Source organism: Phoxinus phoxinus, assembly GCF_949152265.1.
Source record: "Phoxinus phoxinus genome assembly, chromosome: 5".
NCBI classification, from domain to species: domain Eukaryota; kingdom Metazoa; phylum Chordata; class Actinopteri; order Cypriniformes; family Leuciscidae; genus Phoxinus; species Phoxinus phoxinus.
The window spans coordinates 21635603-21658393 of NC_136880.1; the positions used below are offsets into that span (position 1 = coordinate 21635603).

General features: G+C 38.3%; 1 protein-coding gene across 4 annotated transcripts in view; it reads right to left on the reverse strand.

Annotated features, from left to right (window-relative positions):
• eif4g1a (eukaryotic translation initiation factor 4 gamma, 1a) overlaps positions 1-22791 on the reverse strand; it is a 36304-nt gene that overhangs the window by 12685 nt on the left and 828 nt on the right. Inside the window, exons 2-13 of one of the 4 annotated variants that reach the window (XM_079613952.1) lie at positions 14977-15047; positions 14215-14333; positions 14047-14130; positions 13836-13868; positions 13165-13185; positions 10742-10921; positions 10554-10653; positions 5263-5414; positions 3997-4089; positions 3850-3919; positions 744-859; positions 62-542 (exon numbers count right to left, since the gene is read on the reverse strand). In XM_079613952.1, the coding sequence (XP_079470078.1) occupies positions 62-542; positions 744-859; positions 3850-3919; positions 3997-4089; positions 5263-5414; positions 10554-10653; positions 10742-10921; positions 13165-13185; positions 13836-13868; positions 14047-14130; positions 14215-14289 (1405 nt within the window). In that variant the 5' untranslated portion in view covers positions 14290-14333; positions 14977-15047. Of the gene's footprint in view, positions 1-61; positions 860-3849; positions 3920-3996; positions 4090-5262; positions 5415-10553; positions 10654-10741; positions 10922-13164; positions 13186-13835; positions 13869-14046; positions 14131-14214; positions 14334-14976; positions 15048-22791 lie in introns of all 4 variants that reach the window. The other 3 variants (XM_079613949.1, XM_079613950.1, XM_079613951.1) reach the window with 3 other exon arrangements.

Consider the following 22791-nt stretch of genomic DNA (forward strand, 5'->3'; position numbering starts at 1 on the left):
AGTCTAACTTCATCTCGAAAAAGAGAGAAACCAATAAGTGTTGCTCAACTTATTTTCCCACCTTGCATAGTTGTTTCCTCAACAGGGCAGACTGCTACAGGGGCAAGCATCTCCTCTACTTTTTCCTTTTCTGCTTCCTCCACAGGTGCTTTCACAGCCATAAGGCAGCTCTGCTGGACCTGAGGAACTGCTTGTTCAACAACTGGATTAGTGGAGCTCTCTGGCTTCACATCTGGAGCCTCATCAGAATCCTGAGGCAAACCGTTAAGCAAAGGCTGTTCCTTTGGCTCATCAACGACCGGTTCTGGAACGGGTGTCGCCTTGGTTACAGGGGTGGGGTCCTCAGAAGCATCATCACCGTCTTTAGCTACAGCGGGAGAAGGCTCCATGGGGATGCAGGCGACAGCAGCCGGGCTAGAGATAGATACAGCCTCTGTTTCAGCCACAGGTTCAAACTCTTTCTCCTTGGCTACCTCTGGCTCGTCTTTAGCAACCTCAGTAGAAGTTGGCTCCTCAAGAGGGGAAGCGTCTTCAGGCTCCTCCTGTTGAGTAGGTGGGGCATCAGGGAGCACTGGAGCATCCACACTGTCACCAATTTGAGGCTCTGAAGGTTGGGGATTGTTTGTTGGAGGAGGAGGAGGAGAAGGAGAAGGAGGAGGAGGAGAAGGAGAGAGCGCGGGGGATAGCGGAGGTTCCTCTACTGAAGGAATGGGACTCTTGCTCAAAGGTGAAACAGGTCTGACCTCTGCCACAGGTTTTGAGTCGGCAGCTGAAGGTGCAGCGGGGGCTTGCTCCGGCGTCTTTGATGGAGGAGGGGTGGACACAGCTGCAGGAGGAGCCATGGACTTCACTTGATCATCTGAGGATCGCAGGTAAACGGTATAAAATCAGTACAAGCAGGAAGAAACTCAAGCTGCTGTTTTAACATTCCTAGGGCCGGATTCACAAAATATTTCTAATAAAGCTGCTCTTAACTGGCATTTTCTTATTTTCTAACTTAACCTCTAACAGGAGCGAGGACGCACTGAAGCGTTTTTTTTTAATATAGTTCAAAGTTACTATCAGATTTTATATTATTACCTTGACAAACTATACATTAAAAAGATATAAGTCTCACGTTTCAGTATTTGACCACTATTGTATTCTGAGAAACTTAGTGACAGTTATGTCTTAATTTGTGTCAGGATTTATGGAATGAAAAAATGAGTCGATACCTTTAATATGAATTATGAGCATCAGCCGCGTCCATTTATAAAAAAACTCCCCTGCTGTTGTCATGACAGCGCGTGACAAAACAACGTCCCTCAGGGCTTTTGGCTCAAAAATGTGCAGATTTGGAGAAATATTGATAGATTCTCATAGGTTTACATCAGATTTCTATAGACAGGAATAATATTTATTGAATTTATATCAAAATGCGTCCATGTAATCATAATGCGCGCTGGATACTCTGATGTACTGTGTTTTCAATCCATACAGCAGCATGAGGGCGCTCCAGATACACAGAATATTCCATATATGGATGCACTGCGCATTAAGAAGAGCCATACCATGTGACCTTCCAGGACGCCACTAACAAACAAAGCTAGCTTTCAGAGATCGCTGTAACATGCAGATAAAGATGTTTTGAAGACAATAAACATGATTGCAATGATATTTGATTTACCTGTGTTCTTCGAGCCATGTCAGGTATTTTTATAATAGTAGATTATATTTATAATGTAATTCTAATCGATAGACTTTACCATCGTGCAGAATACTATCAAATACATTTTCTGTCTGATTTTTTTATCTGAAGCCACATAAGCTCGCTGAAGGTTATTTAAAACACTCGACTTGGAATATAAAGTAAGTTTGGAGCACAAACATGGTTTTAATCTCATAAATGTTGTGTATTGATGGTGTGCTAAGCTAACATGCTAACGTTAGCTAGCTCAGGTGCACCTGCCATCTAGCTGTTATTTTTATGATTTTTTCTAAATAGGAATGCTTACTGAACTGTTTCTTTATTCAAGAAAGGCATTTGATACAGTTTCAAATGTGAAGTGAGAACTATGAAAGAAATTAGGGGGTGAAACAGCGTGAATAGCCAGTCGTTAGCCATTATAATGGAGACAAAGGAAAAGCATATTTATGGCCATAAGCAGGCTGGAGATGTGTGAATGTGAGCAGGAGAGACTGACACTGAATGGGGCTCGTTTGCACCACAAAACAATAGAGACAATAGACTGAATAGATGCTAATAGATGACAATAAACACAAGTTTGCATTTTAGAGTCAATTCAAAATAAAGTCATTTGAGATGATCTTGAAAAACATTTAACAAAATACAGAGTTTTAGACTCATCACCTTCAAATTTTAAATATAACATGGTCAGACATGTGTCTTTAGCTGGAGTGCATTTCTAGAGTGCTACAGTGCCAACTTCAATTTAATTTTCATGAAGATGTTTCATAAAATAAATTTCTAATAACTTACACAACTTTGAAGCTATTCATAATTTTTTTTTTCATTATGACAATAATTAAAGGATAATTCCGGTATTTAACACCTTGAGTCTATATTGTAGTTTGTTTTGGATGAACAAGAGTGGACAAATTTTTTTTGACAATGGTTCCTCTCTCGAGTTTTTGACTATAAAAGAATTGGCCATGGACCCATTTAACATTGGAGTCAATGTGCATGTCCGAAAATGTCATTAAAACAGCCAATAATGTTCGTTTACAAAACTGTGCAACTCACCGAGTGATTAGTGATGTTAGTTGATGTTCCAGAAACAAAAAGTGTTGCGAAATACAGTTTCTGTCGTGTTTTATTTGTCATTTGAGCACTCAGTCCTTCAACAGAATTCAATGGGATTTTACAAAATGACGAATAAAACACGACAGAAACTGTATTTCGCAACACTTTTTGTTTCTGGAACATCAACTAACATCACTAATCACTCGGTGAGTTGCACAGTTTTGAAAACTAATGTTAAAGGTTGTTTTAATGACATTTTCGGACATGCACATTGACTCCAATGTTAAATGGGTCCATGGCCAATTCTTTTATAGTCAAAAACTCGAGAGAGGAACCATTGTCAAAAAAATGTTGTCCACCACTCTTGTTCATCCAAAACAAACTACAATATAGACTCAAGGTGTTAAATACCGGAATTATCCTTTAATTCTACATTTCCAATAAAGTGCCAGGTGTCAGCTTTCAAATGAGACCATACTTGTGCTTTTAGTACAAAGGGTCCATGAACTGTATCTGTTTTAGTTTGGTTATGCAATTTCTGGGGATTTTTCAAAAGTGGCGCTTCAGGCTAACAGGTTAAAGGGATAGTTCACCCAAAAATGAAAATTGTCATTATTTAAATCGCCCTCAACAAATATTTTTAAGAATGCTGGTAACCAGACTTGACTTCCAGAGTAGGAAAAAAAAAACTACGGAAGTTAATGGCTAGTCAACTGTCTGGTTACCAACATTCTTCAAAATATCTTTAGTGTTAAGCAAAATAAATAAACTCATACAGGTTTGGAACATGAGGATGAGTAATGACAGAACAACATTTATTGGGTGAAATATTTTGTATTCCCAAAAACATTGTAGAATAAGCTTATCTGTTTTCTAAACATTGTTATAAAGACAAAACTTGATTTAAAAGTTCTGAAAATGATTTTCCTATAAATCATAACCTCTTAAAAAGGTATGACAACCTCAAACAGGCTCTTTAAAAATAATTTAAAACGCACAACAATTAGATGAGATTAGATCATGATTTTGAAACCCCCTGATATTTTTACAATTTCCAACTTTAAAGACGAAAACCTGGTTGGGTGTTTTCAAGAAAACCCACTCACCGGCTCTGATCACAACAGGAACACTTTCACCATTGGTCTGGACAGGACCTCCCGCCTCTGGACCAATAGTCTGAGAAAGAACAAACCGTTGAAAGAATTGCCCTATTTTGCACTGCTCATGTCAAACAGATGATGACATCAACAAACCTGTGGAGGAGTGGGTGTGGAGGTCGTTCTCCCTCCAGACATAATCTCCTCTGTGATGTCACGTCCTCCCTGGTTAGGGTCACATATTCGGATCTGTGGAGAAATAACTGGTAAGTCACCAGAGGTGGGTAGTAACGAAGTACATTTACTTGAGTATTTTATTTTTTTAAATGTTTACTTTTAAGAGTAAATTTAAATGTGGGTACTTTAACTCGAGTACATTTGTAATGAAAGAAAAAAAAACTGTACTTTTACTTTGTTATGTTGGGCGACGTTCCTCTCGTTACTTTATTTGAATGCAATACATGTTAATGAGTAGTTTATTCCAAGCGCGCTGTATCTTTTTGAGCGATGCTCAATTCACAAATGAATCACTCTTAGTCGATTCTATTCAAAGACTTCACAACAAGTTGGCAGATCTGTCTAAATCGGTTCACAAATCAGTTTGAAATGAATGATCAGTTTCCTACACGCACTAAATCATCTGAAGCGGTTTCGATTCACACTCAAGTCAGAGTCGTAACAACAGGAAGATTTAAGAACATCGTTGGATGAAAAGCAAATCTGCAAATGTATCATTTTTGCCAGCAATGAAGATCTTTATTAACATCTTCGTATGCTGTCTGTGAATGAATGATTCCACAGGACGATACACTCAATTTCATTTAATTAAAGTAATACATTTTACAATCAAACGGATTTTTACGCCACGATAGCACTACTACAAAGTATGACATTACCCGTTTTTTGGACATACATTCATTTATACACTAAATAAGCTACCATTGTCCACAGTTTATGAACACCTCCCACCCCGCGGTAGTTTGTGTGTATTGCGCAGTGGCGTGCAAACTCAAAAACGAATGCCTTTGCCTGCCTTAAACACAGTTAACCAGTTTAAACATGCTTGCAGAAATATACATTTGATTACATTTTGGAGAACAGACAGAAGATCCGTCGATATGCATTTGATCGTTGTTTGTGTTCAGATGTTCAGTAGCGGTCATGAGCGCGAGCATATGTGAAGAGTTTTAACTCTTTCTTCTCTGTGTCAATTACATGTCTTTGAATGCAAAACTCTGCAGATTCACTTTATGTCGACATAGTAAATTATACAACTACATTTGGATTATTAGACAATTATACAAACTAAAGGACAGGCAATGATTTTAGGGCTACAGATGGCAGAAATAATGCTTGTCTTCCGTTTTTGTTGCAAAGATAGCCTAATTATGATAAAGTACACCAAATGTTGTTGCCACACACCTGTTTGCGTTCTCTCGGTTTGACTGGTGCCGACTGTGGAGGCGGAGCTTGCTGTGGAGGTGGAGCCGGTTGCTGCTGAGCGGGACTCATCATGACAGGTGTGGCGGAGACTGACGTTGGGTACTGCTGTGTCGCAGGGTAATAGGCAGCCGCTAGACCAAAAAAAGAGAGGATTAAACGCTAAAATAAGTGACAATCAGATGTATTGGAAGGGGGGACCCACATGCAAATATTCTCACATCCAAAAACCCCTGGGGAAAACGGTCTAACAACTCGATACTTTATTCATATGATTCTCATCATAAACTACTTAATCACAAATTACAAAGTGCCTTGGTTTTAAATCCCAGAAAGTTTTCAGTTGTTTTCCTGTCTAGTACATGGAGTCAAAGGTCGAAGCAAGCACTACATCAAAGGGTGCATGCTTTCTGCAGAGTTAAAACATGACCAGCCAGACTGAGACAGGACAAGAGGTGTGACAAACAGCACTGCGCTTCAGACTCACCAGGATAGCGCTGGGAGGTGAGAGGAGCGCCGTGCAGCGAGAGACGTCCGTTCTCTCTGCCCACACCTCTCCCCCCACCCCCCCGCCTCTCCCTCCCTGCCAGAGAGGGATCTGAACTCAGCCAAAGGAGAGGGGAAGAGAGGAAAGCGAGAACAAGAGAGAGAAAGAGACAAAGGTCGCGAGTGAGTAAGAGGAACAAGCAGCAGATATAAGTGCTGAACAGGGTTAGTAAGCCAGTAATCTAAGCAGACATGAAGGGTAGAACTAGGCGTTTAGTGGTTAGTTATGACAGGGATGTTAGGGCTGCGCAATATATCGAATTTATCGAAATATCGCAAATGTATATATCGCAATATGCATATCGCAACATCTTGCAATAAATGGGGTCATGAAGAAAAGACAAAGTTGTTTAGCTTTAATAAGTATCAGGATATATTTAATTCATACAGTGATAAGTAAGCAATGTTTTATTTTTATATTTAATATCTTTAAATATAATATCAGTATCTTTTATTAAATAAAGCTAATGTAGGATAACCTGAAGCCCTGTGGTACACTGATGTTAAAATAACACTTCTTATGCGACAGTAAAACACTTATGTTCACTTTCACAAGTTATAAGGATGTTTTCTTGTCATAAAAAGAATGTGAAACACATGTAGGTTATATCATTTTAAATATATTTTAAAGATAATTTAAGTTTATTTTACACACTTTAAGCATTATCGTATCGCATATCGCATTATTTAAGGAGTTATCGCATATCGCATTTTTCCTCAATATCGCACAGCCCTATTATCTAACGTAGATGACTGATCTAACGTTGACTTCCAAACACAGATTCATCTTATCTTGGTCAACTTAAACCCATATGTTGTGAATTATTGTAACTTTTCAAAACCTTCTACATAGATACCCATTCTTAAAATCAATCATAACATCAAAATCAAATCGTCATCAAAACGTATAGCTGACAGAATGGTATCTTATCCCATGCTGTGCCATCCTCCGACGAATTGTTCTCACACACTCCAAATAAATTAGCTATATCTCCAGCGGTGTCCCAAAAGGAGGTGTGCCTCGATTACATGTTAAGGTAAAAAGTATGGTGGACGTCCCATGTTTGTCTCCGTTTCTGAGCACAAGTGAAGCTGGCCAGCTGAGTCTTGAAGATCAAGGTCTACATCCATTTCAGCACTGAGCTAAACTAAATCGACTACACGTTGAAAACTAAACAGAAGATAGTCGCTTGGTGCATGATCTATATCATTTGCTATTAAACGCAAATCATTAGCAATGGCACTTAAAGCTGCCATATTTAACAAAACTAGTATCCATCCACACTGGTACAGCCGTAAAGACAACGATCCGGTTTAACCAATCCTGCAGTGAGAGAGGTTAGGACCGCCTACCTTATTAACATACGTAAACAAATATAGAAAAAAAAGGCAGTATAACACAAAAAGTACAAAAATAGCACAATTAAAAATAATACTTTTGACAAATGTATTTAAATCAACTCATTTATGCATATTTGCATTTATTTATTTAAAGCTAGGGTTGGTAATCCTGTTCAGAAACTTTTTTTTATACTGGGTGAAATGGTCCTTCCATTCTGATAGTAGTCAATACATTATGTGTTCAGAAAAAGGAATGAAAAAAATCTGACCTCTGTAGCAGCTGTAGGACATTAAAAACTCTGACCAATCACTGCCATTCGGTGCGAATGTAAAGAACCAATCAGATGCCTTCATGTCTCGTGCACAGCAGTGATGCGCGGGTCAATGTGTATAAACAAACCCGCACCCGACCGACGTTTTCAACTAACCAGCCCGCAACTCGGACCGCAAAAAAAAGAAAGAAAATATTGTACCCGACCCGCGTTTTTTAAAGTAGCTATAGTAAATGCTCATCGCGTCATGGGCCATAGACGGAGGAACTAGGGGTGCGCATTTTTCTGAATGCTGTATGAAATAGCCTAGTGTTATGTAATAAAGGCTTGATTTATTCATTTATTTAGTTTCATTTTCTTAATTAAGATGCTGCATGTGTTTTTCCAGTCTAATCGAAGTGTGCATCTCTCCCCTGACTTTCCCAACAAAAACCCCGCCCCCTCTCAGCAAATACATAAAACTGACATTACTGAGCTATATGCGTTTAAAAGTAGCCTATTAAAATGGCACAGCTCAGTTCAACGCGTTGGGAAATCGGGCATTTTGTCCCGCGTCAGCTTTTATTAAAAAGTTAATAACGCTCAACATTCAAAAGGTAAATAAGGATTTCCCACTGTCATCTCTGCAGACTGCTCGTGCGTCATCCTCGCGCATTCAGCCAATAAAGTGTATGTTCTGTGTATTTCATAGAACATTGTGTCTAGTACTATATAAATTACAAAGGTAAACGACCAGACCGACCGCGACCCGAATATCATTAAAAATATTTTTGGATGACTCGTAACCACGGGTAACCGCAGGCACCCGCTCATTTTGGATCAACCCGCGCATCACTGGTAGGTACATGCAGCTGACTCCAAATGTGGATGCGCGTTCATGTTTGTGGGGGGGCGTAGCTTTGGACGGAGCACTGACAGGAGGGGGCGGAGCTTAGAAGGTGCCACTTTCAAATCTGGCTAGCTCTCCAACATTACCGACCCTAGCTTTAAGAATTTATTAATTCATGCATTTCTACATTTATTTAATTCTGCATTTACACAGTTATTCATTTATTTATACTCAAGTCATTTCTCGTCCTCCATAGGAAGCAGGGCGCAATTGCTCATGAGTCGAATCTCACGGAGGATAAAAGGAGTGATGACAGGAGGATGAGAAAGGACCAGGACAGAAGCCTGTTGCATGAAGCTAGTTGAACAAACTGAGTTTCAAAGAAGGTTTGGAGTTGACAAATCCACAAATCCAACCTGGTTTAGATCGGGTTCAACGGCCTCACAACGTTCGGTACAAATGTTCTGTCAACTCAGGTTTAATCCAGGTTTTGCGATTAACTCTGAAGCGCGTGCACCTGAAAGAGTGTCACGTTCAGCTAATAGAATTATATATATATATATATATATATATATTATACTTTATATATTAACGCATGCATTTTATTTATTTTAAAAGCAAAGTTTAATGCTGTCAATTAATAGAATTATACATTATATTATATGTAATTATATGTAATTTATATAATATAAACAAATGATTAGCACCAAAGCAATTTAGTCTCTAAAATGTTTACACCATGAGAGTGAGAGATACAGGGGGAATGGCTTTTTTTGCATCAGATACATGTAATTTTGCTCACAGCTGATTGGTTGAGTTTTGGCCTGCGATTTTAACCCAGAATAAAACTTGCTCCTGAGCAGGATAGCAGTGTAGTGTATCGCAAGTTACCAAAGCAATTAAACCCGGTAAAAACCAATTCATCTTCTTGAGCCCAAAAACCCCCCAGAGTTTGCTCAAACTAATCTTGAACTTACCTAGGTAGAAACTGAAACTGGGTTTGTGCAACAGGCCACTGGACTATGTTGTGTTTTGTTTGTGTGGCAGTCGTCTGTGGTGAACTGACGCTTCACTTTTGTTTTGTTTATTTTGTGATTACAACTTTACGTTGAATGTTCGTTGGTAGAAAAGCAAAAATGTTTTCAAACATGTTACTTGAACATTTAAAGGATAATTCCGGTATTTAACACCTTGAGTCTATATTGTAGTTTGTTTTGGATGAACAAGAGTGGTGGACAACATTTTTTTGACAATGGTTCGTCTCTCGAGTTTTTGACTATAAAAGAATTGGCCATGGACCCATTTAACATTGGAGTCAATGGGCATGTCCGAAAATGTCATTAAAACAGCCAATAATGTTTGTTTACAAAACTGTGCAACTCACCGAGTGATTAGTGGTGTTAGTTGATGTTCCAGAAACAAAAAGTGTTGCGAAATACAGTTTCTGTCGTGTTTTATTCGTCATTTTGTAAAATCCCATTGAATTCTGTTGAAGGACTGAGTGCTCGAAAATGACGAATAAAACACGACAGAAACTGTATTTCGCAACACTTTTTGTTTCTGGAACATCAACTAACATCACTAATCACTCGGTGAGTTGCACAGTTTTGTAAACGAACATTATTGGCTGTTTTAATGACATTTTCGGACATGCCCATTGACTCCAATGTTAAATGGGTCCATGGCCAATTCTTTTATAGTCAAAAACTCGAGAGAGGAACCATTGTCAAAAAAATGTTGTCCACCACTCTTGTTCATCCAAAACAAACTACAATATAGACTCAAGGTGTTAAATACCGGAATTATCCTTTAAGTGATAGTTCACCCAAAAATGTAATTGTCATTTACTGACCTGACCCGCATGTGGGGAAAAAAAGAGAGATTGACGAATATTGGTAACCAAAAAGTTGGTATTCATTGTGTGTGTGTATATATACGTAAAATTCTAAATATCTTTTATGTTATACAGAAAAAGTTTGGAACATTAATTTTTGGGTGAACTGTCCCTTTAAATTGAAAGCCTTTGCCTCTAATTTGTACTGATTGGGCTTATATGTTTTTCTTTTGATTCAGGGATGAAATTAACGTTTTAGTGAGATTCAATCACTAAAGACTAAATATTCATCCAGAAATCTGATGCATGTAGTTTTACAGACTTGTGCAAGACCACTTTTGAGCAAAAGGAGCGAGTTACATAAGCAAGAAAGAAGAGGTTACTGGCACATGGCACAGTAAAGAGAGGGTTGGTTCAAACAAGCAGAGAGGCCCAGAGCCGAGTCTCTCACCATATGTATTAAATTCAGGTTGACTGCTTCCAGTGTAGAAGCCTGCAGTTCCGCTGGATACGGAGTATTGCTGGGTCTGGGGCATGTAGGGGGGGCGGTACTACAATAGAAAACGAAAGGCTATTAGACAATTGAACTATCATACAAAAAGAGCACAACTTCGCTGTTAAGAGAATGATAGAGGTTACCTGTCCATGTAGAAAAAAAGTAGGGCCCTGAGAGTTGGCGAATGGCAACTGTTGCTGGGGAATCATCATAACCTGTGAGGTAGGTTGGTAGACATGAGTGGGTGGAACAGACCGGGGGGTGCTGCTTTGTGGGACCCGAGGGGCACTGCCTTGCATGTTGGGCCGGTTGGTGTAGTACGGCTTTTGAGGAAATGAGAGCGTCAGAAAACAAGCTACACGACCAAACTTCACATTTTCTGTTTCTTCAAGCTTTAAGGTGCTGTCACACTGCATTCACATCTATTCATATACATGCATACTCAGGACCACATTTTCATCAGCCATTAATCCTTTCTTCAGTGTCATATGATCCTTCATTCAAGTATGCAGATTTGGTGCTTAAGAAACATTTCTTATTATTATGAATGCTGAAAAACAGTTGGGCTGTCTAATTTTTGTTCTAGAAACTGTGATCATTTTTCTTCAGGATTCCTTGATGTATAGAAATTTCAATCTTTTCTAACATTACAAAATGAATCCTTGCTGAATAAAAAAAAAATTATAGTATTAATTTGTCAAAAAACACCTTACCAACCACAAAGTGTAGACTTATTGTAAGATTAATATATTTGATACTTATATTAACCCTCTACATTGCAAGTAAAGTAAATCACTCGGATATGCGATTATCACGCTGGGTATCCCATAATTTACTCAGCCTCAAGCCATCCTAGGTGTATGACCATCTTCTTTCAGCCAATCACAATCAGAGTTATACTAAAAAATATCCTGGCTCTTACTAGCTTTATAATGGGAGTGACCACTGCCCCGACGCATGACATATTGCCGAACACGGAAGAGCAAAACAAAACATTGGTCACGAATTAGAAGTCCAAAACAAGAATTTTTAAAGAGAAATGTCACGAGGATTTTAATATAAGAGGAGCTTGAGTTTGTTTAGTAGGCTCCTCTCGTGGATCAAATCAGGCGGTTCAACAAAGCTTACGCTACTCTTACATCCTACGTCAAACATTCAGAGGTCACTTCCGCCGGAACTAGACTAGTGTACTGCCGTTACTGGAAGACAGTGATTATAGTTTTTAAATTTATAAATATGGATGTTTCTTACAAAAACACTTCAGTGCTTCAGAACGCCTTTATTAACACCATGGGGCAGTATGGATTACTTTTATGATGGATGGACTTCAAAATCTAAGGTACCATTCACTCCCATTATAAAGCTTGGAAGAGCCAGGATATTTTTTAAAACAACTCCGAATGCGTTTGGCTTAAAGTCGTAAGAGAGCCAAAAAAAACGCGTTTCATATTAGCATTTAATAATATTTTATTAGTATTATTGTTAGTCTTTTTTGTTGCAGAAATATTGAATGACCAATAATGTCTCAAACACCACCAGCCGCACAGCACACAAGCTCTATTCAATGTGAAAATTTGCATTCATACATGGTTGCCACTTTTAGTTCTAACTACTAAAGTTCTATCATAAAAAAATGCTTGATTGACTGATGTTTCTTAAAAGTTTTGTTTTGCTTTCAAAAGAAAAATCACATTGATGACCCTGGATCACAAAACCAGTCACAAGTCGCACGGGTATATTTGTGGCAATAGCCAACAATATATTGTATGGGCCAAAATGATCAATTTTTCTTTTATGCCAAAAATCATTAGGATATTAAGTAAAGATCACAGTCCATTAAGATATTTTAATATATTTCCTACCATAAATATATAAAAAAAATATAGGCCTATTTTTCTGAGTGAATGCAGCAAAATCTTTAAAGGCGATTTTCTCAATGTTTAGATTTTTTGCACCCTCAGCTTCCAGATTTTCAAATAGTTGCATCTCAGCCAAATATTGTCCTATCCTAACAAACCATACATTGATGGAAAGCTTATTTATTCAGTTGTCAGGTGACCTACACATTTCAATTTTTTTTAAAGAATTGACCCATGTGGCTGGTTTTGTGGTCCAGGGTCACATATGAGTGCATCTTCATAAAAAGCATCAAAAGTCTGGTGAGATTTTTTTTTTTTATACTAGCCAATGGCGATTCTTTTGCCATGTGCAGAGAGCACTGTATATATTTTTACAAACGGAAGAGCTGAAGTATGACATTCTGTTGCCCGCATTCATTCCAGGGTCTGCAGTTATCTTGAACGTTTAAAGCCTAGTGAGACCGTACCTTTTCTCAACATGACACCAGCTCACACCAAGAATTAATGAATTTTACTTTATGGTCCATCTTGACATGAAATCAAAATGACAAACACAAATTTCCAGTCTTAATGTGACGATTCATCAGTGTAACTAGCTCTTCCTTTGAACATTCATGTACACTTTAACATGTTCATATACAACAAGAACTCTGGACAGCCTGATTAAAATGGCTGTGAACAGAGCGAGAGAAGAGAGGGCTAGTTACCTGCAGTGACCTGAATCCACCCTTCAGCCACACAAAATAGCAGAAGAAATAGAGTGAAGAGGAGGCGTGAGAGAGAAACAGACAACAAGCAGCAGTAAACGTTAGCCATCAGCAGTGAAAGCAAGATTCCCACATGCACCATTAAGAGCTTTAGAAATAGTGCAAGCACAACAGAGGTCAGTGGCACACAGAGAACAAGGTGTTAATAACAGACTCTGAAACAACCAATAAAACACATGCAGTCTCTAACAATTAGGGTTGGGAATCAAGAAAAACTGTTCTTGTTCAGAATTGCTTTAACATTAAGGGTTTCATCACGTCATTACTTTAGTTTAGTCCATCTCAAAACAACAAGATGACTTTGGAGACTCAAGTGGAATGGAATACACAGAACAGGTTTGTTCCAAAAGTAGTATACAACTATTCAAATGATCAAATTATATTTAGTGCTTTGAGTGAGGAAGGTACAGGTGCTTCTTCACTTGTACTAAAAAAAAATTTTGATTCATGAAATATTTGATTCCCAATGAATACATGGAAAAACCAGAAAGAGGAGCATCTAGATGCAAGAAAACCTGTAGTGAATTACAGACTAGTTGAGTTTTTTTTTTTTTTTAACAGACAGATTTGTTAAAATCAAGCAGGCTCCAGTTTATGAAAATTGGTAGTACCTGTTGGTGTAAAGCACGAGGCCCTGGCGCAAACTGGGAGGAAAGTAAAGAGTAAAAGGTCAAAGTTGAGATGCAAAAAGGAGACAGACTCTGCCAGACATGCACAGTTTTTTCTCCAACACAAGCAGGAATTAGGACACCTAGCTAAGCCACAACACATACTGATGGCTTTGTCGGCCGTCAAGACTTTCAAGGCTTGAAGATGGTGTACCTGTCTGGGTTGCGGTGCAGTGTGCATTTGTGGAGATGGTCCGGGAAAGACAACCGAGGAAGGCTGGCCTGGGGGATAGGCACCCTGTAAAAACAAAAAACCACTGACAATGTTAAAGATGTCCCAAATCATCCACATATATGTAAGATTCTCTGAATTCACTTTTACCTGTGTCAGTCCTGGTGATTGGGAAGGGTGGGGAACGGCAGGGGGTCCTGTTATAGGCTGAGGTGGTTTATTCATTTCCTGTGGTTCTGCATGAGGGGGCCTCACACTTGCCTGCCAAACTGGTGAGTCAACAAATCATGATTTTATGTGGAATAAAGGGATAAAAAATGTTTTTTTTTTAAAAATAGTATAGTAACTCTTTACCCCCACCATCATTTGCGATATATCGGTAAAAATTATTCTCTTCTTCCCGCGATAATAAAGTTAAATCCTAGTTGATGACGTATTTCTGTTTGGTACCAATTCGTAGCTCACGTGCAGCGCGTAAACAACTGGCGGAAGGCGGACGTGAAGCTGAGGCGGAGTTTATCGCTAAACGAGGAGCTACCTCTCTACAATCTGGAACTGGCGCACAGATATATTTTCACTCGCCGAACACTGACTCTCCGTCAAGCGATCCGTAAAGCGCACTATTTCAGTACATCCCAATGAATGCACAGTGAGTAGGGCTGGGTATCGAGTTAGATACTTTTTAGGCACCGACCGAATTGCCTCGATACCACAGAGTATCAAAAAAATTCGGTATCAAATTTTCATACCTGAGGGGTTAATCTAGTCAACGTCAGTGAAACAATAAGCATGCAGCATATTATGTGCCCAAATCAAGTGCTGGCTGTGGTGAGGCATTCAGGGAAAACACTAGTTAACTTCAACAGTGAAACAATCATGTGCATTTTAAATAATAATTTGAGAAAATCATACCTCTAAATTAGTATTCTGAATCTCTGGGGTATTGACAAGTTCTTGTGTAGTGTGTCCTTTAGCAATTCACCCTGGAGAGGAACAAGAGGCAATTAGTTTGCTATTAAAAGTTTTACACAGAAACAAAATTAGTTTACAGGTTAGGGATGATCATGCCACCAACAAAACCAGGTCTCAGTCAATTCAAGTTATGTATTCTAATTGTTCAGGTACAAGATGAATGATCTATCCTGTTAATAAGTGCATTTAAATTCAATTTAACAACCTGATTTCAGGATAAATTGTGAATCACTTTTTATTTTTCAAACGGAGATCACAATTCTCTCACGATTCTGAACAGACAAACTAATAAAAACATGTAACTTATAAGAGGTTCAGACATAATGTTAGCTAATTGTTGCAGTCTACTCAATGTTTAACTAATCTGAAAAGCATCTATAAGCCAGAGGGCGCTCTTGCGCAAACACTCCAAATACGCCCCGCAGAAGTACGATAGTTTCAGGAAATCCCCATGTGCATCACACTATGCTGTAACTGAATAAACAGAAGATTGAAACGCTTCGATTAAACATGACTAATAAACACACGACCACCACAATAAATGGTTCATCTCAGTTCTTCCTGCCTTCTCTGGTATTTTCATGATAATAAAGTATATTTATACTTCAATGCTAATCGACATAGCCTTTATCACTGTATAGAATATTACGAAATGTTGTGCCTCATTCTGTGCAAAAAGCCACATATCTTGAAGAGTGTGATGTTATGAAATGAGTGGAGTAAAAAAAAAAAAACCATTAAATGTTGGACAAAGTTAATAAACTCTTCTCGTGTTTGGAAAGATGTTTGACGCGTGTTGCTTTTTGAAATGCACGTTATAAGCAACTCACTCGCAAAGCTTTCAGATGGAGAAGCATTTACTACTGTTCAGAGTCATGCTTCGCTGACAAGCAGTGCATAACATTTTTATATTTCACAGCCTTTGCGATTTCATAATCGCACAAAGCCACACTGGTTTAAGCATGATTTCAGGTTAATTGCAATTAATCGTGTAGCTCTAATCCCAGTTCTTCTGTGATACAACACAGTATTGTTATTTGTGTTACAAATATTCATGATATTATATACATGGTTACAGCGATCAGTGAACGCACATACACAGTTTGTTTGCACATCAATAACGGACTAGTGCATGCCTATAATGTACAACTCCTGTATGTCACTTTAATTGTCTTTACCTTCATTACAATCATCATCCATCAAAACTTTAGTAACGACACTGGTTTTCTTCATCCAGTAGGGTAGTTTGCGCATCCTAGTATCTTCATTTTGAGACGCCGCTCGGTCTGTATTTCAAAGCGTGGCGAGAATCGGCTTGGGGTGCCCGGAAATTATATATTTTTTTATTTAACAAAAAAATTAATTAGTTATTTTAACACCTTTAAATTAATTGTAGGTTATCTCGAGGCCCCCTTGAAGATTCACTGAGGGCCCCCCGGTTGTGAACCACTGGTTTAATAGACCGCCAAATCACTGTCATTTAGGAATGAGATCGTTTGTGGGTTTAAATTGAGATCGCCATCTTTTAACGATTAATCGTGCAGCTCTACAGTCAGATTAAAACAACTTGTCCTTTTAAAATGTCAGGTAAACGTTGTAGACTGACTGAAACCCCAACAGTCTGGTTTTCACAAAGTGGGACTAAAAGACCTAGACAATGCGCTCGGTTTAATTTAACACCAAAGCGAAAATAAAGCTATAATTTGCCTCAGCGTTATGTTCTGGCTCCAAAAGCCAGAGATGATTCAATGTGTTATCTTTCAAATATTCTATTTTGTCATGTATACGATCGCTAAAAATATTTTATGTATTTGAAAGTCCCTTGTGCTCACTAAGGCTGCATTATTTGAAGAAAAAAAAGAAAAAAAGTGAAATATTAGAATTCAGCAAAGCTGAATTTTCAACATCACGCCAGTCTTCAGTGTCACATGATCCTTCAAAAAGCGTTTAAAATGCTGATTTGCTGCTCAAGAAAGATTTCTTATTATCAATGTTTAAACCGTTGTGCTGAAGATTTTTGTAGAAAATCTGTTTGAAAGTTCTAAAGAACAGCATTTAAAAATCTATATATATAAATGCATTTACTGTCACAGTAGAATACCTCCTTGCTGAATAAAAGTACTGATCTCTTTGAAAAAAATAATCGTACTGACCCCAAACTTTTGAACGGTAGAATAGCTATACTTGGAAAAGTAGCTTGACGACAGGACAAACTGCTGATTTTAAAAGCACATGGGTTGGAAACTTTCCCCAAGCATTATTTTTCACCTTAAAACAATTTAAAGAACAAGAGTTTAATAAAGCTTCAGCTGCATCAATAACAAGGTACCAAGCTCCATCAATGACAGACATGACTAAAGCATTTGAATGTCAAACATGACTGCAAAGATGGGAACTACAGGACACAGCAGTTATAGGCTACTGCTGTAATGATGTACACTGTGTACCTGATTAGACTCCAAGAAAGCCCGAATGAATGATCTCTGCGAGCAAGTAAAGAATGGGTGGGGGTGAACTAGTGTCAATTGAGATAAGACCACACCGCACCCCTAAGATCTCAAACACACAGAGACAGAATGCGCATTTAACACAATCTCCCAGCTCAGCTGAGAAAAGAAGGGGAACGCAGAGGAGAGCAGCTGGAGAGCTCAGGCCAGGGGTTATAGAGATGCAGGCACTCATTCTGGGAGTGTCACAGGGGGCAGACAGACCTGCAAACAATAGAGCGGGACTTACCATCCGACTCGGTTTTTGATCCCGACAGATGGTAACCAATAAACACCCTCAGACCATTCTCAAAAAGACCTGACTTTCTGGGAGACGGCAGACGGGGGAGGACGCGCGATGCTAAGGACCTGAAGCACGTGGGGAATGTGCTTCCTTCAGAGGAAACACGAGAGCCTCTGACAGATCACCAAGGCCCAACTCCATTTATGAATTTCTTACTCTCAAAAGGAAATAAAGGAAAACGAGCAGGAGAACAGATCAGAGGCACTGGTCACAGGGCAAGCCAAAAAGTGACAGAGAACATCGAAATAAACACGCTAAACATGGGATGTTTATGGCACGCGGGGGGAAGGGCAGGCCACACGCGTGTTCAATATAGCCCGATGCCCAGCCATCCATGACATCCAGATGAAGTGTTTGTGGGGTGGTGGGGGGAGGGAATGCCAGGCTCAGAGTTATGATCAATGCATTTGGGGGAATAGACAAGATACCAATCACGAACTTTCACAAAAGCCATTGGCTTGTATGGCATAAAATTGAATGGTGCATCCCTAAATTTACATATGCTTTCAAATAGGGCTGTGCAATATGGACAAAAAAAGCCATCACGATTTTGATTATTGCAATTTCGATTAATTTGGGAAACAATATTTTCTTACACATCGTCTTAATGACATTTGCTGGCACCATATCTTTACATGAATAACATGACAGCACTGGCAATTTCTTTATACCTTTTTATATGTTGTGCAGTTCGCAAATGCCTGTATTATAAATGTATTCACCTGGTTCGGAACGTGACATTGTTCTTCAATGTAAAAGCGCTAGACATATTTAAAGGGTTAGCCTAGTTCACCCAAAAAAATTCTATTGAATTTACTGTTCTTGCTTGACACGCAAGAACTCTGTGTAAATGTTTTGCCACAACTATTGTTTGAGAGTTCTTGCAAATTACCTGGCTCTCCTGTATCCAAAATATTCCCAAACCACAGTATAGATTTTTTTGACCAAGTCCCTATCCTGCTTTGAATTCACATTCCCCGTTTCTGTGCCTTCCATGTCGTAACGATAAACCCACTCTGTTCTGTTCTCACGCTAGATTTAGGCGCGCTGCACACTTTAAGTTAAATCATGCTTTCTGCGGTTTAGAAATCATGCATGCACACATTGTGATTTTATTGATTTTGCTTGAGCTGCACAGATTGTAACGCACGGTAACCAAAATTGGGATATGTGCATAAATTATTAGTGGTCGACCAACATATTGCCATGCCTGTTATATATATCTGCCGATATTTAGCATTTTAAAATATCGCATCAGCCGATATGTTTGTCCGATTGGCCGACATGTCAGAAGCAGGACTTTTATTTTGACGGTGCTAAGGCGGCCAGTGTCTGAGTGAGAACACAGCGCTCCCATTCTCCGTATTCATTCATTTACAGTCTTGGTTTATTATCAGTCCTATCAAATTTATTAGATAGAATTGTTAAACAATGAAGACCGTATTATAGCATTTGCGTTTATATTAGCGGCGATAAAAAAGGCAAACACTCTAATTCTCATTTATCGTCAGCATTCAGCAATAGAGCCAACATCTATCATTCACATAAATTTAAATATCTAATATACATTTCATTTCTCAAACTTTGCAGACTTTGTCAAATCCAGCTGTGAGATCTTCTGAAGAGTGCATTTGCAGCCTGAATAAACGTGTGTATTTTGTGCACGGCGGTCGGTCCGTGAAAATTGAATGTGGACAGGAGGAGAGTTCAGCTTCACTGGAGACGCACGGTCGGCAAACCTTAAACCCTTGATTTCAAACTATGATGTAGGGCTGCAACAACGAATCGGTAAAATCGATAAAAATCGATTATTAAAATAGTTGGCAACGAATTTCATTATCGATTCGTTGTGTCGCGCGACACGGAGATGTAAAAAAAAATTGTGCGTATATTCTGTGCTATTGTTAAGCCCCACAAAAGGGATAAAAACATTATAAAGCATCATAAAGTTGTCGTGCACTATATTATAAGTGCTCTGAAGCCATTATATAGTATAATGTGAGATAGAAATTAATATTTAAGTCATTAAATTCAAGATCACGTACACTTTTCCCTCCGCTGCGGCTGTCAGTCATTCTCCATTCAGCATCAAACAGTGCGTCGCGTTCGGTACGACAGTCAACACGATGAAAAACTCTCTCCAAGATGATTCAATGTTACTATAAGTATACTTTATAGTAGATAAAGGTCTATGGTTTTGCATTAAACAACTTTATCTTGCTGGACTTTATTGCTGCATCATGTTACTTTCTACCGGGCTTCTCTCAACACTGGAGAGAGCACTATAGGCTAATTGTTCTTCACGCGCACAGTAACTGACATTTAAAACTGTTAAAAGAAAATGCTCAATAAACTATTGCATAGATAGATAGATACTGTATAATACACTACGCATCAATATGTCTTTCCTTTGTGATTTGAACTTTTCAATCCGGACTCGAAGCGCTGCTCGCTGTGACTCGTGTTGCTTCAAGCGCATCATTCTGCGCTCGCGATGCGCATAAGCGCTGTGTGCCGCACTGTATTGGGGCCTTTCATAATACAGCGACGCAATGAACGAATATTAATAGCCTTTCTAGTTCTGTACTATCCATCATGTTGCTGCCTCATTAAACCGATGTGCTATACATTTAAAACATGTCTCAATTGTATAGTAGGCTATAAAATAATTTTTTTGATTTTTGTTATCTTGTTTTTTGAATGTATTTTACAACAATACAAAGAGCAATGTGTAACGTTTTACCAAATTTAGTGTTACACTTATTCTAATATTTGTTCCTCACTAAATGTTTTTTCATGTTCAGATTTAATACAATTATTGTGCACTTGTGATTTTTCTAGACTAAATTGTATGCTTAATTATCCACTATTCTAGTTTATAATAGCATTTATGGTCTTTTTTTTTTTTTTTTTTAATGAAGTTGTCTGTATTAAGTAGATTGTGTTTAACACACAAAATAGTGATTATCAGTTCAACACACATAGTTATAGAAATTCTACTTGATTTAAATAAAAACTGCCCTGGTATCGGATTGGATCGGTTCTGAAAAAATGGTATCGGTGCATCCCTATCAAGGAGCGACCTGTTTGTGCACTTTCTGAAGATTTTTTTGCACTGTGAATTTGCACTGTCAGTTCTGTTTTTGAATAAAGGGTTGGGAATGAATGCTTTTTTTTATGATTATTTTATCCGATGAATCGAAAAAAATAATCGACAGATTAATCGATTATTAAAATAATCGTTAGTTGCAGCCCTACTATGATGAGCTATATCCAGTTGTCTAGGTCATATTCATGTCATTTTCACTGTGTGCTGTATGTAAAATTAGTTTTTCTTTGTCATAAATATATATATATATATATATATATATATATATATATATATATAGCCTATATAAAGATTATCAATGTGCACAAACTTAACTACTTACTAAGTGTCCTGTTGGTTACTGTGTTTACTTTATTTTTTTTACAATTTCTTTGTGAAAATACTGTAATAGGATTGCATATTTAAGAAGTTGCCGTCTGAATATAGGCTAAGTGTTTATTTTACAAATTTATTTAAATAATTTATTAAATATTAAGTTAAATATATATGCTTTAAATCAGCCATCAGCCACCCTGCTCTCTAGAATAAAACGTAATAAACCTCGACTGACTTTAGACCTTTTTTAATCTATTGCATAAACATAGCTACTACTAACTAGTAGTTAGTCCGAGTAAAAAGTCTTAGTTTTTGGAATCAAATTATACGGTACCAATCTACTTTTTCATGTAAATGAACTTATGACCAGTCCAAATAAAAATTAGATGACTAGTTTGAAAGACTAGCCTAGTCTAAGAACTTTATGCAACTGACCAAAAAACAAAAACCTCCAGAAACATAAAACCAGAGAAACACTGACTCAAAGGCTCTCTGACTTGTCGCAGAGAACCATATTGTGCAGATATTTCATTAAAACATTTAAGTTGTCATCATTTACACGTTGTTCCAAGCATAGATAACTTTCTTCGTGCATAACAGTAGATATATTACACATTCGCTTTAATTACATATTTTACCACACAATGAATGGTAACTGAGGCTGTCTTTCTGCATAACATTGTTTTCCACAGGGAAAAAAAGAGGGTGTATGCGGATTTTTTTTTTTTTTATCATAATTTTAGGGTTAACCAGCCCTTTAATGAACTAAACCCACTATGGTGATTCATATGACATAGCCACGAGGAAATAAATTAACCAAACAGGCCGATTCAATTATGAAATCCTAAAGATGCTAAAACACTAAGTAAATCTTAAACATCCAAAAACAATTTAAACCGTTTTAAAACAAGAGGTTCGCGTACTCATTAAGCTCGAAAAATCGCTAGGGTAACAATTTTCAATGTCCCATATTCCCAAGTTTTCTGCACGCTGCGCTCCCTGAAGAGTGAGGCCAGCATCGAGCTGCTCCTACAGAGACGTGTCACACCGCAGCCATGATGCGCTGCCGGTGCGCTAACACTGCTAGCCTCCATATGGCACTGACACGTTCACATCCACTACTAAATATACACCGCAACAACATAGTTTCATAAACCAAGCCGAGATTTAACCACCTCAACACACCATCGAGGAAAAAAACACCTCGATAACCATCTGAGAAAATTATCAAATCAACCAGGGCCTACAGTAAATGTGAGGGGAAGTGTCCATTCCACGGCATTAGCTTATTAGCTACACCCCTCTCCCCCTCTAAATCAATGACATGGTGAAGCCGACGGTCGTTCGGTCGGTGAGATCGTCTCTCCGGTTCGTTTAACTGTATCGTATTTAAGACTTCGGTAAAGTTGCGGTCGTTGAGGAAAAAGCGGTACGTGCCGCACAAACTTATTCTAACGCCCGCGTGCCGACATTCCTTCTATACGTCACACGAGACATTTAACGGTCACAAATGCTCTTAAAATACCAGAGAGCAAGCCATC